The sequence below is a fragment of the Rhinopithecus bieti genome, unplaced genomic scaffold (assembly GCF_001698545.2).
Source record: "Rhinopithecus bieti isolate Rb0 unplaced genomic scaffold, ASM169854v2 scaffold_54056, whole genome shotgun sequence".
Lineage (NCBI taxonomy): Eukaryota > Metazoa > Chordata > Mammalia > Primates > Cercopithecidae > Rhinopithecus > Rhinopithecus bieti.
In genome coordinates this window covers 466,028-479,019 of record NW_016821158.1, presented here as the reverse complement: position 1 = coordinate 479,019, position 12,992 = coordinate 466,028, and the positions used below count along the sequence as shown (strand labels likewise).

General features: G+C 55.6%; 1 protein-coding gene across 3 annotated transcripts in view; it reads right to left on the bottom strand.

The window, feature by feature from the left end:
- The window catches only part of ATP2A3 (ATPase sarcoplasmic/endoplasmic reticulum Ca2+ transporting 3), a 37,599-nt gene that overhangs the window by 18,914 nt on the left and 5,693 nt on the right, over window positions 1–12,992 (bottom strand). For all 3 annotated transcript variants that reach the window (XM_017860201.1, XM_017860202.1, XM_017860203.1), the window contains exons 2-8: window positions 7,437–7,454; window positions 7,090–7,172; window positions 5,334–5,438; window positions 5,006–5,144; window positions 4,476–4,556; window positions 4,214–4,299; window positions 834–1,298 (exon numbers count right to left, since the gene is read on the bottom strand). In XM_017860201.1, the coding sequence (XP_017715690.1) occupies window positions 834–1,298; window positions 4,214–4,299; window positions 4,476–4,556; window positions 5,006–5,144; window positions 5,334–5,438; window positions 7,090–7,172; window positions 7,437–7,454 (977 nt within the window). The remainder of the gene's footprint in view (window positions 1–833; window positions 1,299–4,213; window positions 4,300–4,475; window positions 4,557–5,005; window positions 5,145–5,333; window positions 5,439–7,089; window positions 7,173–7,436; window positions 7,455–12,992) is intronic.

The following is a 12,992-nucleotide window of genomic DNA, read 5'->3' as shown; positions in this document are numbered from 1 at the left end:
GAGACTCCGTCTCAAAAAAAAAACAGAAAAGAAAAAAAAAAGCTCATTCTTAGTCAAGAAACACTCTGTTTAAATAAAATCCTACGAGGGGTTTTAGCAGGACAGTAAAGGTCGCTAGCACCCCTCCCCAAAAGCAGCCTTTGATGGGCTCCTAGAAGGCCTTAGGGTCTCAGAATACAGAGCCTGGGCTACCAAGCCCAGTGGGCAGATACGGAAACAGGGGTGAGAGAGAGGCACTGGGGACCTGGGAAGGATGAGGAACCCATAGCCTTCACCATCTCCCCACTCACCCATCTGCTGGGCCAGGAGGAGCCTCCTGCCCCATGGACCTGCTGAAGTCTCAGCCAGAATCCCTTGGCCATGTGGGCGGCGGGCCCAGGATGTGGGAACAAGCACCAGGGAATGAATAATTCCTGCCCTGGCCCTTCCCGGGTTACCGGAGCTGGCTTATCTGGTGACAGGTGTTGACTGCACAGAGCCATGATGGGGCAGGATGGAACCCGGGTGCAGGTCCAGCTTGATTCCTATGCCAAGGCTGAACTTGAGCCTCTACTATGTCCTTCACGTTTACCTAGCAGGCCTCACACAGCCAGGCTTCCGACCTGGCCAGGGCCCCACAGTGCCACACAGGCCTCAGTGACATGTGGCTACCCAGGCATGATTTGCTATAGCCTCCCTGTCATCTCATGAAAACCTAGACCTGCTCTGGGCCAAGGGGCAGCCCACAGGTTCTCTCCTGCATCCCTCACTGAAAAGGAGGTCGGGGAGAGACCCAGAGAGGGAACCCAGCCCGCTTAGCAATGCACAGCAACACCAAGCTGGCCGTCACTCACCCGGCAGACAGACATCTGATTGGTGGTGAGCGTGCCCGTCTTGTCAGAGCAGATGACCGAGGTGCAGCCCAGGGTCTCCACGGAGGGCAGGCTTCTCACGATGGCGTTCTTGCGTGCCATGCGCCTCGTGCCCAGGGCCAGGCACGTAGTGATGACGGCCGGGAGGCCCTCGGGGATGGCCGCCACAGCCAGGGCCACGGCGATCTTGAAGTAGTAGACAGCGCCACGCAGCCAGGAGCCACCATGGGCCGGGTCAGCGAAGTGGCCAATGTTGATGACCCACACGGCCACGCAGATCACAGAGATGGCGTGGGACAGCTGCCGCCCAAACTCATCCAGCTTGCGCTGCAGCGGCGTCCGCTCGGGCTCCACTGCCGCCATCTGGCTCCGAATCTTGCCCAGCTCCGTGTGCAGGCCAGTGGCCACGGCCACACCCACTGCTTTGCCCGAGGCGATATTGGTGCCCTGGCCGAGGGAGGGACAAGGAAAAAGCTGCTCAGCAGCCAAGCCGGACCCCTGACTCCTTCAAGCCGCAGTAAGGCACTTTTCCTTCTACCTGGCTTTCCTTTTCTCCATGTTGCTAGGGCTTCCAGACTTCTGTAGCTAGGTATACATTGCCTTCCCATGACAGTGTCAGCTCTAGGAAGGCAGGGATTGGGTTCATCACCGTATCCCCAGTGCCTAGCATGGGGGCGGGCACAGAGGAGGCATGGGGGCTGATCCCGATAATATAATGGACCAGCGCAGCACAAGCATCCATCCCGCAAAATGTGATTTGTAAACAACCACTATAGCCACACAGGAGCACAGCAGACTACGAACTCAATAAACAGCCCATTAATATTTACTGAAAAATCCACAAAACCTGAGCCTCAGCTCATCCATTTCCAAGGCTCCAGTAAAATCCTCAATTCCTAGCATGAGGGACAGCCAGCCTTGTGGCTTGGTGTCCTCTTCTATAAAGTGATCCAACAAAGGCCCAAGATGGTTTTTCTGAGGAGGCTAAGAACTCAGTACCCCTTCAAAAGCATATGCTGTTGAGGCTGGCGAGAAGGCAGGCCCCAGACTCTCTTCTATCTTAAGCAATGCAGCTCTAGTGCCCAACATGCAGGGCCCAGCCAGACAACCTTCCTTCAAAGATTCTTTTTATTATTACTTTAGAAATTTTTTTTGTTTAATTTTGAATTTTAGTAGAAATGAGGTCTCACTATGTTTCTCAGGCTAGTCCCAAACTCCTGAGCTCAAGTGATCCTCCTGCCTTGGCCTCCCAAAGTGCTGGGATGATTAGGCATGAGCTACCATGCCCGGCCCCTCCAAAGCTTCTTAGTGACAGCTGCTGATACTGGAGCAATGGCTGTCACCATTGCTCCCCACCCCAAGGCAAGTGCCAGGGAATAGAAGCCCGTCCAAGGCTTCCATGCAGCTAGGTAGGCCCCTCTCAAGAAGAGTTCTGGGCTAGGTGTGGTGGCTCACACCTGTAATCCCAGCACTTTGGGAGGCCAAGGTGGGTGGATCACCTGAGGTCAGCAGTTAGGGACCAGCCAGGCCAACATGGCGAAACCCTGTCTTTACTAAAATACAAACATTAGCTAGGCATGGTGGCATGTGCTTGTAATCCCAGCTGCTTGGGAGGCTGAGGCAGGAGAATGGCTTGAACCCGGGAGGTGGAGGCTACAGTGAGCCGAGATTGTGCCACTGCACTCCAGCCTGGGCGACAGAGCGAGACTCTGTCTCAAAAAAAAAAAAAAAAAAGTTGGCCGGGTGCGTTGGCTCACGCCTGTAATCCCAGCACTTTGGGAGGCCGAGGCAGGTGGATCACAAGGTCAGAAGATCGAGACCATCCTGGCTAACACGGTGAAACCCTGTCTCTACTAAAAATACAAAAAAATTAGCCAGGCGAGGTGGCGGGCGCCTGTAGTCCCAGCTACTCGGGAGGCTGAGGCAGGAGAATGGCGTGAACCCGGAAGGCGGAGCTTGCAGTGAGCCAAGATCGCACCACTGCACTCCAGCCGGGGCAACAAAGCGAGACTTTGTCTCAAAAACAAAAAGTTACGGGTGAGTTCACTTTCTTCATTCTTCTTCCCTTCCAGGAAGTTTTCTATCCCCTTATAACTTGGTGGCCTGGGCCATTGTCTGACCGGCCTGACCCTTCCTTGTGGCCCCAAATGCTCCTTGCTGGCCTCAGGCTGTTGCTGGGCAGCTGTGAGTATCACTTGCTAACTTCCTCTGAGGCCACAGAGGCAGGTCTCTCCCCCGAAAGCTGAACCCATCACTCTCCCTGAGAAGAGCTGGACATCATGCCTTGTGGGTCAGTTTTCCTATCGGAGAATGGACTATGCCCACCATCCTCCACCACTTTGGCAGACCTCTTTCCACTAGAGCATTTCTACTGAGTGATTACAGGGGGTCTCTGCCCCTCTCCAGGAGAAGGCAAGGTCTCCCAGTAGAAATCCAGGATGTCTGAGTTCGTCCCAGCTCTGCCACTCACTGGCTGTGTGACCTTGGGCAACTTACTTAATCTCTCTGTGCTTGTTTCCTTGCTGGAAAATATTGATAACAGGCATAACAAGAGTACTTATTTCAAAGATTTGGTGTAAAGATTAAATAAGCTAATATATGTAAAGGGCTTAGAACAGTGCCAGGCACACAGCCCCCCAGTAAACACGAGCTATTATTACTATAAATTTGCATGTATTGTTAAGAATTGATGAGGTTCTTCCCCATAGGACTTTAGTTGATTAATCTTAATGTTGGGCCGGGTGCAGTGGCTCATGCCTGTAATCCTAGCACTTTTGGAGGCCAAGGCGGGCGGATCACTTGAGGTCAGGAGTTCGAGACCAGCCTGGTGAACATGGTGAAACCCTGTTGCTACTAAAAATACAAAAATTAGCCAGGTGTGGTGGCAGGTGCCTGTAGTCCCAGCTACTTGGGAAGCTGAGGCACAAGAGTAGCTTGAACCTGGGGGTAGGGGTCACAGTGACCTGAGATTGTACCACTGCATTCCAGCCTGGGCAACAGGGCCAGAAAAAAAAAATCTTTTTCTTTTTTTTTTGAGACAGAGTTTTTGCTCTTGTCACCCAGGCTGGAGTGCAGTGGCGTGATCTTGGCTCACCGCAACCTCCATCTCCCGGGTTCAAGCAATTCTCCTGCCTCAGCCTCCCAAGTTGCTGGGATTACAGGCACGCATCACCACACCCAGCTAACTTTTTGTATTTTTAGTAGAGACAGGGCTTCGCCATGTTGGCCAGGCTGGTCTCAAACTCCTGACCTCAAGTGATCCACCCACCTCAAAGTGCTGGGATTACAGGCATGATAATAATCTTAATGTTGTTATTTTTATCATTGTCTGGGCAAAGGCCTCAGATATTTGAGGGACTTACAGAAAACAGCATGTTCTTCTTGTCCTGGTTCACAGCTCTGGGGTCTGGGATGGCCTCTGTGTGCTTGGTCACGGACACAGATTCACCTGGTCATGGAATCAGAGATGAGAAGCCCCACATGAAGACACACCCACCCCGTGGTCCCACCCCGTGGTCCCATCCCGTGGTCCCATCCCGTGGTCCCATCCCGTGGTCCCATCCCGTGGTCCCATCCCGTGGTCCCGGTCCACTAGGTCCCGGCCTCCCGGCAGGGGGGCCTCACCCGTCAGGATGGACTGGTCCACTCGCAGCGTGGTGGACTTGATCTCGATGAGGCGGAGATCAGCAGGCACTTTGTCCCCCACTGTGCGGGGAGAATGACTTGGCTGAGGGTGGCTTTGGGCACCACCAGCTGGGAAAAGCCAGAAGGGTTCCCAGGACCCAAAGCTGGGACTGGGCGTCGAGTGCCTGAGCTGTGATCGCTCTGGTGGACCCCTGTCCCTCTGGCCCAGTCTCATCTGTCCAACAGGGTTTTGGCCAAAGGGCTTTGGAGGAATCTGACGGCCACCCCCTCTGTACATACAGCCAGAATGATGGAGGCACAGAGAGGGATGGGGCTCCTAGGCCCATATAATAAAAGAAGGAGGCCCCTACGGGAGGCTGAGGCAGGAGGACTGCTTGAACCTGGGAGGCGGGAGGTTGCAGTAAACCGAGATTGCGCCACTGCACTCCAGTCTGGGCAACAGAGCAGGACTCCATCTCAAAAATAAAATAAAAATAAAATAAAATAAAAAGAGGAGGCCCCTGGCATACCCGCCACTTCTACAATGTCCCCTGGGACGATGTCCCGGGCACGGATCCTCTGCACGCCCTTGCGGTCCGAGCGGATCACCTTGCCCATCTCAGGCTCATACTCCTTCAGGGCCTCGATGGCACTCTCGGCGTTGCGTTCCTGCAGAACAGAAGGCAGGCAGGCGGTCTGCCCTGCTGCCCCCAGCAGGCCGCCCCCTTGGAGTGACTCCCCTGGGGCCTGGGATGGAGCTGGAAGCAGAAGGGTCTGCAGGATGCCAGCACCAGGTGGAGGGCACTCCACTAGTGGCTGGGAGACCCCCGGCCCGGTCCCACCCCCCGTGCCTCCCACCTGCCACACGCCCACAATGGCGTTGGCCACGAGGATCAGCATGATGACCAGGGGCTCCACAAAGGCGGTCGTGGTCTCCTCGCCCTCCTCGAACCAGGCCAGGACCTGCAGGATCACAGCTGGTGAGCTCAGGCCCTGTTGCTGGCCAAGATCTGCTCTTCTTTTCCTTGGCACCCCAGATCTCCTGTCTGCTCCCCTGCTTTGGGGAGATAGCACTGGGGAGCCCTTGGCTTGGAGAGGGCCACTCCTCTGAGAAGGCCTTGGCATAGGATGCCCACCCCACAGGAGTGACCACCCCACCCAGGCCAACCTTCAAAGCTGTGGAGCAGTGGGACGGCTGCCCACCGAGGCCTTACTGTCTGCCTGGAGCAGAGCATCTCAGTGTAGTCTCCAGACCAGCAGCAGCGGCTGGGAACTTGTAAGAAATGTTGATCTCAGGGCCTCTCCCAGACCTCCTGAGTCACAAATTCTGGGGTGGGGCCCAGTCATCTGTGTGTCAGCAAACCTACGGATTCTTTTGAGACAGTCTTGCTCTGTTGCCCAGGCTGGAGTGCAGTGGCTCGATCTTGGTTTATGGCAACCTTCACCTCCCAGGTTCAAGAAATTCTTGTGCCTCAGCCTCCCGGGTAGATGGGATTATAGGCGTCCACCACCATGCCTGGCTAATCTTTTTATATTTTAGTAGAGACGGGGTTTCACCATGTTGCCCAGGCTGAACTCCTGAGCTCACCCGCCTAGGCCTCCCAAAGTGCTAGGATTACAGGTGTGAGCCACCACAGCCAGCCAAGCCCAGGTGATTCTGATGCACGCATCCAAAGCCCATTAGGCAGCGGAGTATCACTGGGAATGGAGGAAGAACAAGGAGAAGCAGCAGCCAAGAGGAGGCTGCAGGAGGTTCAGACCCCAAAGTCCATGTAGGGGGCACCGGGACCCACAAAAGGGGCTCCGGCGGCAGCACTCAGGCAGGGGCTATGTGCCCCCAGGGGCATTTGGCAATATCCGAAGACATTTTTATTTTTTTGAGACAGGGTCTTGCTCTGTTGCCCAGGCTGGAATGCAGTGGTGTGATCACGGCTCACCGCAGCTCCGGCCTCCCGGGCCCAAGCGATTCTCCTGCCTCAGCCTCCAGAGTGGCTGGGACTATAGGCCTGCACCACCACACCCGGCTAAATTTTTTTTGTATTTTTTGTAGAGACGGATTCTCCCTATGTTGCCCAGGCTGGTCTCAAACTCCTGGGCTCAAGTGATTTTACTGCCTCGGTATCCTACAGTGCTGGAATTTCAATCATGAGATGTTAGGCCCAGCTGTCTAAAGACATTTTTGATGATCACAGCTGGGAGGTGCTACTGGCATCTGGTGGGTAGGGTCCAGGGATGCTGCTAAACACCCTACAGTGGGAAGCCCCCACCCCCACCCCAACAAAGAATGATCTGGTCTAAACTGTCAGTAGTGCTGACGTAGAGAAACCCTAGGCTACAGCAGGGCGGGGCAGGGGGCAGATGTGAGTTGGAGAGCTTGCTGAGAGCCAGAGGATAAGATGGACTGGAGGGGTCAGGTGGAAACTGGGGGCCCAGTATAGGGGCCATGAGGGTTCAGGCAAGGGAAGTCTGAGCAGGGCAGGGCCAGGGAAGGCTGGAGAGCAGGCCCAGGGTGTGGAGAACAGGGCCAGGCTCCAGGGCCTCGGAGCACTGCCCAGCCTGTTTCTCCCTCCAGGGTTACCCACTACCACAGGATGGCAGGCAGGGCCCCACTTACAAAGGAGACAAGGGCGGCCAGCAGCAGGATGCGCACCAGGAGGTCCTCAAACTGTTCCAGCACCAGCTCCCACAGGGACTTCCCTGGGAACAGGAGTCATGCGTGAGGCTGGGCCCCCACCACTGACCCTTCCCACTTTGGAGCTAGGATGGCCCCAGAAACCTCCCGGCCCATTCTCTCCCTGCACTCGGAAGAGGGAGAACCCAGATCCCTGAGAGGCTCAGGTGGGTGATCCTGGGGAGCTCAGCAAGGCCTCACTCAGCGGGGAGACGGAGTCACGACCTGACGGTGAAGGACCCAGGGATGCTGTCCCACGGCCTAGCAGTTCATCATGGTGCCAGCCTCACCTTCCTCAGTCGGGAGCTCTGCAGGATCCAGGCAGCCACGGGAGCCATGAGGAGACAAGAGAGGAGTGGGTCACGTAGGGGGCCTCGGGGGAATCTGGCAGCGCCTGCCCACCGTACCCACCCAGACCCCCACCACGGACTGGATGTATCCCCAGGGCTCTGAGGTCACAGGATAAATGGTTTGGACCCAAATGCTTCCACCCCACTACCCTCCCCGCACTCAGACTGAGGAAGATCTAGGGTGACTTGGCTCATCTTGGGATGAGATCGGAGCCAAGAAGGTCCTTCCAGCCCCTCTGATCCAGCCCCTCCCTGCCCCATTTCACAGAGGGGAAACTGAGGCCTAGAAGACACTTCCCCCACCCAGGTCACACACAGAGTGGGCTGTTCTCACGGCTCCCCTGCATAGCTCTTCCTTAGATGGCCGCATAGTCCTGTTGAGCATCTCCCACCCCCACAGCAAGGCAGCCCCTCTCTCAAACGGAGAACACTGGCTCAGGCGTATTCCGCTCACCAGGCCTCTGACATCCCTGCTCCCCTGGGACCAGCTGGACAACGTCTGCAGCTGGGCCGGCCTGCTGAGCACCACCGCACAGCGGGGCGCCCCCTGGACAGGACCCTAGCAGCCAGCACCCCGCAGTTAGGATCCCTCCCACGGTGCAGTCCCCCCAGGCCTTGCACTCCAGGTGAGTTCAGTGAAGACCCCCCAGCCCCGCCCCACATACCCAGTTTCGCCCAGGCTGGAGCACAGTGGTGCAATCTCGGCTCACTGCAACCCCCACCTCCCAGGTTCAAGCGATTCTCCTGCCTCAGCCTCCCAAGTAGCTGGGATTACAGGCAAGCAGCACCACTCCCGGCTGATTTTTGTATTTTTAGTAGAAACGGGGTTTCACTGTGTTGGCCAGGTGGTCTCGAACTCCTAACTTTGTGATCTGCCCACCTCGGCCTCCCAAAGTGCTGGGATGACAGGCGTGAGCCACCGCGCCCCGGCCTAGGTGCTGATTTTTTATCTCCAACATTTCCTGAAGCACCTTTTATATCAGGCGGAGCTGGGTGCCTCAGGCCCCTGAAGTCGTTGAATCATTCCTGCAGCCCAAAGGGGAGGCTGCAGAGTTCCAGCCCCTCCGCTTCACAGACCGGGGCAGGAAGGATCACGGTGGAGGCGTGGCTTGAGCAAAGCCACACAATGAGTGAGTGGGTCTGTGTGGGGAAGAGAAGGGCGGGAGCCGGGCTCTGGAGGATGGGCTTGGAGAAGCTCCCCCTTCCCAGACCACAGTCTAACTGAGCCCTGCCTTCTCTTGTCCCTTGCCACTCAAAGGGCAGTCTCTGGACATCTGCGACATCTCCCCGAAGCTCGTTAGCCGTTCGGAATCTGAGGCCCCGGCCCTGGCTGGCTGTCTTCCACCTCCTCCTTCCTGACACTGGAAACAGGTCCTCGCGTCAGTCCACCTGTTTTTGGCCTGCAGGCATTTCTTTTCTCTCCCCGGACCACCTGTTTGGAAGCTTTAGGGTCTGCACCTGGCAGCTGAACCCTGGGGAGTATCAAGCAGCCCACTGGACTGCAGGAATCCAGGAGGAAAATATATAGCCTAAAAATACACTTTCTAGCATTTTCTCCAAAGTCCTATTTTCGGCAGTGGCTGACATTTTCCGTGGAGAATGTAATCTCCAGTGTCCTGCGTCGAGATTAAAATCAAACAGACTTTTTCCTTCTGATCTATTTAGCTGAGGCGAACAGGAAAGGCTGGGGGCGGGCCAGGCCTGGTTTCTGGGCCAATTCTCCAATGAAGCAGTGTGCTTTAGAGGACACCCCAGCCATGCCCCAGCCTCAAATCAGGACAGTGCTAACCTCACAGTGTGCATGGGTGGGCTTGTGCCGGGCTCTACCCGGGAGATGCCTGTAACCCTCACCTTTCTTTATTCTGGGCGAGGGCGAGGCCTGGGGTTGGGAAGCGTGTCGTGGGGTACAAGTGCCAGCTCCGGTCTCTGTACCTCCTCACAGAGTTCCCCACGATGCCTCCTGCCTGCCTTGGCTGGTCTCTCAAGTTCTTTCTCTCTTTTTTTTTTTTTTTTTTTTGAGACGCAGTCTTGCTCTGTCGCCCAGGCTGGAGTGCAGTGGCGCGATCTTAGCTCACTGCAAGCTCCGCCTCCCGGGTTCAAGCGATTTTCCTGCCTCAGCCTCCCGGGTAGCTGGAATTACAGGTGCCCGCCACCATGCCCAGCTGATTTTTGTATTTTCAGTAGAGGCGGGGTTTCACCATGTTGGCCAGGATGGTCTCAAACCCCTGACCTCAGGTGATCCACCCACCTCGGCCTCCCAAAGTGCTGGGATTACAGGTGTGAGCCACCGCGCCCAGCTCATTTCTTCTTTCTCTACCTGTCGACCTGGGTCATCTCCCCTTCTGCTCTCTGACCCACCCTGACCCAGCACCCACTCTTTGGTGCTCATGATGCTGTTCCCCAAATATTTCTGGTTCTCCCCACCTTGTGGGCATAGTAGGAAGGCACTTCCCGGCCCCCGTGTGACTTTTGAGAAGAAGGATGTGTATTCGTGTCAGGTTGGAGCATTGACTTTTGGTGGGGGGCTTTCTAGGAGGTCACTGTCCAGTAGAATGTCCTGTGATAGCAGAAGTATCCTCCATCTGTGCTGGCCAGGACCGGAGCCACTAGCCACATGCAGCTGGTGAGCCCCTGGACTGACTAATTTCAAATTTTAATTTTTATGCATTTAAATGTAAATAGCCAAGTGGTTGGAGCTCTTTGACACTCTCCTACAGCAGCCAGCAGCCTGTGAGATGGTGTCTGCTCCATCGACCTGGGTCACAGAGTGAGGAAGGCACAGAGCCCCCGATGACCAGTCTGCTGCCAGCACTCAGCAGGAGTGAGAAAGGAGCCTCTGGTCCTTTAAGCTGCCAAGATTCGGAGGCGATGGCTGCAGTAACCAAGCTGAACCTGACTGATGGCCCCCTCCGCCCAGACCTGGCTTCCTCCGCAAAGCCCCCCTCTCACCCCGCCCCCCTGAGGAGGCCTGATCTGCCCCTGAGCACAGCTCTGGTCCTGCCCACACAGCCGGCTCCCTGTGGGGCCTTGGGCCTCATTTGGGAGGTAGGGTACGCACACCCACCTTGAAGGCCTGCTGTGATGATCGTCATCATCATTACTATTAACAGCCACATTTACCAAGCACCTGCCAAGCAATGCACCAGGTGCCTTCCCGCATTATCTGCAGAGAACAAATGGGAAGACGCTGGGGACTGAGCTAAGCACGTGAGGTGCTTAGCAGAGGTCAGAGCAGCAGCAGCTGGTGGTGTGCGCGAGACACGCTGCCAACTCCCTGTGTGCCTTATTCTCATGATCCTCAAACAAGCTGGGAAGGAAGATGCCATTGTTATACCCATTTTACGGAGTACACAACAGAGAGGTTGAGTGTCACGCAGCAGGGGAGGCCAGGAAGGGTTTTGAGCTCAGGCAGTCTGGTTCTCGATGCCCTGCTGTGGGCCTCCTGTGCTAATTCTTAGGCTGTCCTGCCTTCCCTCCTCCACTCTCTTTATCACCCACCCAAGGTCATCTGAAAACCCTTTGTGTCCCATGTCCTGATTGCTGGGCTGGATGTCCTCATCCCACCAGTCGGAGAGCCCCTCTGTAGAGAACCCAGAACCACAGCCCAAATCCTCCTGTCCAAAAGGCCCTGCTGGCCTCCCTCATGGTGTTTTAGGGGCCCACGAGGCTCTGCCTGCTCAGGCCTGGTCTGCTTCTAAATTCAACCCTGAAGGACCCAATTCTCCCCTTTCATGAATGAGCCCCAGGGTGATGGAGGGAGCCCAGGGCTGGGAGATGCCCCACTCCAGGCGTTCCTGGAAGATGCTGGCTCCTTCCTTGCTCTCTCCCAGGCTGCATGTTGGGGTCTGAGACAGTTCCCCTTGAAATGGCGGCCTTGGGCCTCTCACAGTGCCAGATGTCCTATCTGTTAAATGAGAGTGCCCTGGCTCTGCCCACTCTCAGGGCCATCCACTGGGGTGCAGGGGGCACAGACAGGACTGGGGGGGTGCCTCTCCCTCTGAGAGCCACAGTGGGGCTGGCTACTATTCTTGTCTGAGCCTCTGCCACGGTGACCCCTGCCTGGCCCATGTTGCCAGACTGAGAGGGCCTGTGTTCATGGAGGCCCAGCGTGCAGGCCTGGGAGTCAGCCTGCGGTCCTGGGACAAAAGGGAGGTGGATCAGAGAAGCTTTGTGGCTTAGATCAAGGAATCTGGTCCAGAGGGCTCAAGTTCAAATCCTGCTCTATCTCACAATACTTCCGTGGCCACAGGCCAGTTACCTCATCCCCTGTGTCTGTTTCTCCATCTGTAAAAAGAGGGTGATAATGGTAAGTACCTCACAAGGATGTGGGAAGATTGAACAGCATGCATAAAGCACGTGGAATTCAGAGCACACAGTGAACACGCTCCAGCTATAATCACTTGCTGGAATATAAGCTCTAGGGCTGCAAGATTTTTTTTTTTTTTTTTGAGATGGGGTCTTGCTCTGTTGCCCAGGCTGGAGTGCAGTGGCGCGATCTCGGCTCACTGCAAGCTCCGCCTCCCGGGTTTACGCCATTCTCCTGCCTCAGCCTCCCGAGTAGCTGGGACTACAGGTGCCCGCCACCTCGCCCGGCTAGTTTTTTGTTATTTTTTAGTAGAGACGGGGTTTCACCGTGTTGGCCAGGATGGTCTCGATCTCCTGACCTTGTGATCCACCCGTCTCGGCCTCCTAAAGTGCTGGGATGACAGGCGTGAGCCACCGTGCCCGGCCGGGCAGCAAGATTTTGTTAAGTGCAGCATCTCCAGCACCCAGAGCAGCTCCTGGAGCATAACTCAGTAAACATATGTGACGAATGACTGACCTGCCTCTGTCCTGCTCACACAGCTTCAGTGGCTGTCTTTGGCCTACAGAATAAAGACCAACCTTAGCACAGCCTTCAGGGCCTTCCTGGATCTGCCCCCACCTGCCCTTCCAGGATCATGTCTGTATCCCGAATGTACATCTGTCCCTCCGTTAGCCAAGCCTCAGGATCGCCACCCCTGTTTTTCAGTTTATTGTTTTTTTTGTTTTTTTTTTGTTTGTTTGTTTTGTTTTTTCTGAGACGGTGTCTGGCTCTGTCGCCCAGGCTGGAGTGCAGTGGCCGGATCTCAGCTCACTGCAAGCTTCGCCTCCCGGGTTTACACCATTCTCCTGCCTCAGCCTCCGGAGTAGCTGGGACTACAGGCGCCCGCCACCTCGCCCGGCTAGTTTTTTGTATTTTTTAAGTAGAGACGGGGTTTCACTGTGTTAGCCAGGATGGTCTCGATCTCCCGACCTCGTGATCCACCCGTCTTGGCCTCCCAAAGTGCTGGGATTACAGGCTTGAGCCACCGCGCCCGGCCCCAGTTTATTTGTAATTGACAAATCATAATTGTATACATTTATGGGGTCCAGCATGATGTGTTGATAAACCCATTTTGCAAAACCTTCTCCTCCTCATATATATATATATATATATATATATTTTTTTTTTTTTTTTTTTTTTCCCCCCCCTGG